Here is a 3,342-nt window from a genome sequence, read left to right as displayed (position 1 = left end):
ATGAGGCTGTCCTGGGGGCTCCTCCTGCTCATGGGGGCCCTAGCACTGGGGGGACGGCTGCCGCCCGCTGCCCCGCACCCTGCGTCTGCGACAACCTCCGTGCCCATGTCCTCTGCCTCAACAGGCACCTGACGGCTGTCCCCGGCACCATCCCGCAGGTGGGTGAAGGGATGGGCAGGGGTCAGGGGGAAGAGGAGGTGGGGATGGCAGCCCTGGGGTAACTCAGCATTTTATTTGTGTGACCAACAGCTCACCAAAAAACTGGACCTTCGGGGCAACAGCTTCACGGTCATCCCAGTGGGAGCCTTCCTCGCCACCCCCTACCTCACACACTTGCACCTGCAGCGCTGCAAGGTGGAGAGGCTGGAGGAAGGGGCTTTCCGGGGGCTGGGGAGGCTAGTCTACCTCAACCTGGCCTCCAATGGCATAGCCCTCCTCTACCAGGAATCCCTGGATGGGCTCTCCTCCCTCCAGCAGCTCATCCTGGAGGGGAACCGCATTGAGGAGATCCAGCCAGGTGCTTTTGGCCATCTGGGGTCCCTTACTGTCCTTGACCTGAGGGCGAACGCCTTGGTCTACCTCCCAGACATGGTCTTCCAGGGTCTGCAGGCCCTCAGGTGGCTCCGGCTGTCCCACAACGCCCTCCATGTGCTGGGCAGCGAGGCCTTCGCTGCTCTGCCTGCCCTGCGCAGGCTGAGTCTGGACCACAACGAGCTGCAGGCACTGCCCAGTGAGGCCCTGGCCAGGCTGGACGGGGCCACCCAGCTGGACCTGGGCCACAACCCCATCACCTACGTGGCCGAGGAGGCCCTGGCCATGGCCTCCCTGAAGCACCTCTTCCTAGACCACGCCTCCCTCCAGGACGTGGCACCCAACGCTTTCGCCCGCAGCCCCCAGCTGCGCACACTGGACCTCCACGAAAACCAGTTGCGGGGGCTGCCGCCCCTCGCCAGGGCCGGGGGGCTGGTGAGGGTCAACCTGGCCGGGAACCCCCTGCTCTGCTCCTGCCTCCTGCGCCCCTTCCATGACTGGCTGGTGAGGGCGCGGGTGCAGGCGGAGGGGTCCTGTGCGGCACCCCCCACCCTCCGTGGCCGGTCCCTTGACTCCCTGAGGTCCCCCGAGATGAGATGCGGCCACCCCCGGCCACCCCCCAGCCCCACTGCACCATCAGAGCGGCCAAGGGTGGCTGGCAGTGGCCAGTGCCCCCAGGGGTGTGCCTGCTCCCCTGATTTCCGTCACGGGTCCTGCGAGAACAGGGACCTGCGGGAGATCCCCCGGGGCTTCCCCAGAGACACCCGCCTCCTCGACCTGCGCCGAAACACCTTTGGGATGGTGCCGCCAGGTGCCTTCCCTGGCCTGAAGGAGCTGGTGTCCCTCCACCTGCAGAGCTGCCGCATCAGGGTGCTGCGCCCCGGGGCGCTGCGGGGGCTGGAGAGCCTGGTCTACCTCTACCTCACCGACAACCACCTCTCCACCTTGGTGGCCGCTGCCTTCGAGGGGGCCCCGCGGCTGGCCTATCTCGACCTTGACCGCAACACCTTCGCCCGTCTGCCCGCAGGTGCCTTCCAGCTCCTGCCCAACCTCATCTCCCTCCACCTGCAGCACAACACCATCGGGGAGCTGGCAGAGGGCGACCTGGCCTGGGCCGGGGGGCTGCGCTGGCTCTACCTCGCCGGGAATGCCATCGGGCGCATCGCCCCCACCACCCTGGCTGCTGCCAAGATGCTGGAGAAGCTGCACCTGGAGGGAAACCGCCTGGCGGAGGTGCCCACGGCAGCCCTGTGGGGCCTGCCCGCCCTGAGCGAGCTGAAGCTGTCCCGAAACCCCATCAAGCGCGTGGGGGACGGTGCCTTCCTGCCGGTGGCCTCCAGCCTGCAGCACCTCTACCTGGACAACATGGGCCTGGAGCGGGTGTGTGTGGCTGGGGACCCCCAAGGGGCAGGGGCACCGCAGGGCACAGCCATAGGTCCCATCTCTTTCCAGCACCCAGGGCTGGTGGCCCCCACAGGTGCATCTGAACAGATGCCCCCGAACTCCCAAGGCTTCAGGAGATGCTCCGTAGACTGGCCAGGAGGAGAGGCTTCCTTGGGCTTGGCTGGAGCATTGTCTCGCTCCAACCTATCTGTCAGCTCCCCCAGGACAGGCTCGCTCCCCCTGGCCCTTAAAGACACCCAGTTTCAGTGGCGCCTAGACCATTCCCGAAACCACCCCCTTCCCCCAGCCCTGGCCATATTTCTCCTGCTCTTGCTACAAGCTGCCCTGTGGGACTTTTCACCACTATTACCCTGAATTCCTCCATCCTCTAAAGAAAGCGGTGTCAGCACCACTCTCGTAACGACCGTCCACCTTTAAGAGCGCCCAGGGATCACTCTAAGACCTCTTGTGTGTCACCTTCTTTCCAGGAAGAATGAGCAGAGTCTAGTGAGTCCCAAAACGTGACCAAAACTGGTTAGGTTAATTAACAGTCCCCAAGCTGTTTAAAACAGCTTTTTCACAGGGCCGCCAGGTTCAGGACAGGCTCTCAGCCCCTCAGGCTGATTAGCAGTGCAGGGGCAGAGATTTGCTCCCCTGCCTCCATCGGGACCCCCCTGACTCACCCCCTGCTTCACTGCAGATTTCCCCCGGTGCCTTTGCTGGCCTCGGTCCCAAGATCAGAAGCCTCTACCTGGAGAGCAACAAAATGAGCAACATCCCCGACATGAGCAACTTCACGGGTCTGGAGATCCTCAACCTGAGGGATGTGCCTTTCCACTGCGACTGCCAGCTCCTTCCCCTGCGCAGGTGAGTGCCACGAGTGGGGAACAGCCCCAGGGGACAACCTGGGGGACAGTTTGACCCTGCCGCGCCAGAGGCATAAGCTCATGGCACACTGGCCGTTTTGGGTCTTCTCCCATGGTGGCAAGATGGAGCACCTGCCTATGTGCAAGGATGGAAGTAGTGTGGGCTTTCCTGGTGTAGGGAAAGCAGCCACAAGCTGGGGTGGGCAGATACTCAGATATTCAAAGGTCACCCAGGCGAGACCCTGAGGAACCTGGCCTGGCTTTGAAGCTACCCATGCCCACTCACCCACTTCGCCCCATCCCGTTCCTTTCCCTGATCTCCTGCCACATTTCCAGGTGGATCGATAAACTCAACCTCCGCGTAGGGGCCACCTGCGGGTCCCCTGCAGAAGCCCGGGGGCTGAAGGTGAAGCTTTCCACCATTTTCCAAACCTGCCCTGGCTGGGGCCAAGGCGAGGCTGGGGGAGCCAGTCCTGACAAGACCAAGGCTGCAAGCAAGCCCAGCAAGAAAAAGAGATCGGGAAAATCACCGGCCAGAGGCTTCAAGAAGAGCAGAGCTTAG

The 3,342-nt window shown here is 63.6% G+C and overlaps 1 protein-coding gene across 1 annotated transcript; it reads left to right on the top strand.

The window, feature by feature from the left end:
• CHADL (chondroadherin like) lies at positions 1-3,342 on the top strand. The gene is given in 5 exon segments (XM_050915474.1): positions 1-45; positions 48-158; positions 250-1,911; positions 2,615-2,781; positions 3,117-3,342. Coding segments are annotated over 5 exon segments (2,211 nt in total).

The sequence above is a fragment of the Gymnogyps californianus genome, chromosome 1, assembly GCF_018139145.2.
Source record: "Gymnogyps californianus isolate 813 chromosome 1, ASM1813914v2, whole genome shotgun sequence".
Taxonomy (NCBI): Eukaryota; Metazoa; Chordata; class Aves; order Accipitriformes; family Cathartidae; genus Gymnogyps; species Gymnogyps californianus.
Note: the sequence above shows the minus strand (reverse complement) of the source record. Positions and strands in the feature narration are given on the sequence as shown.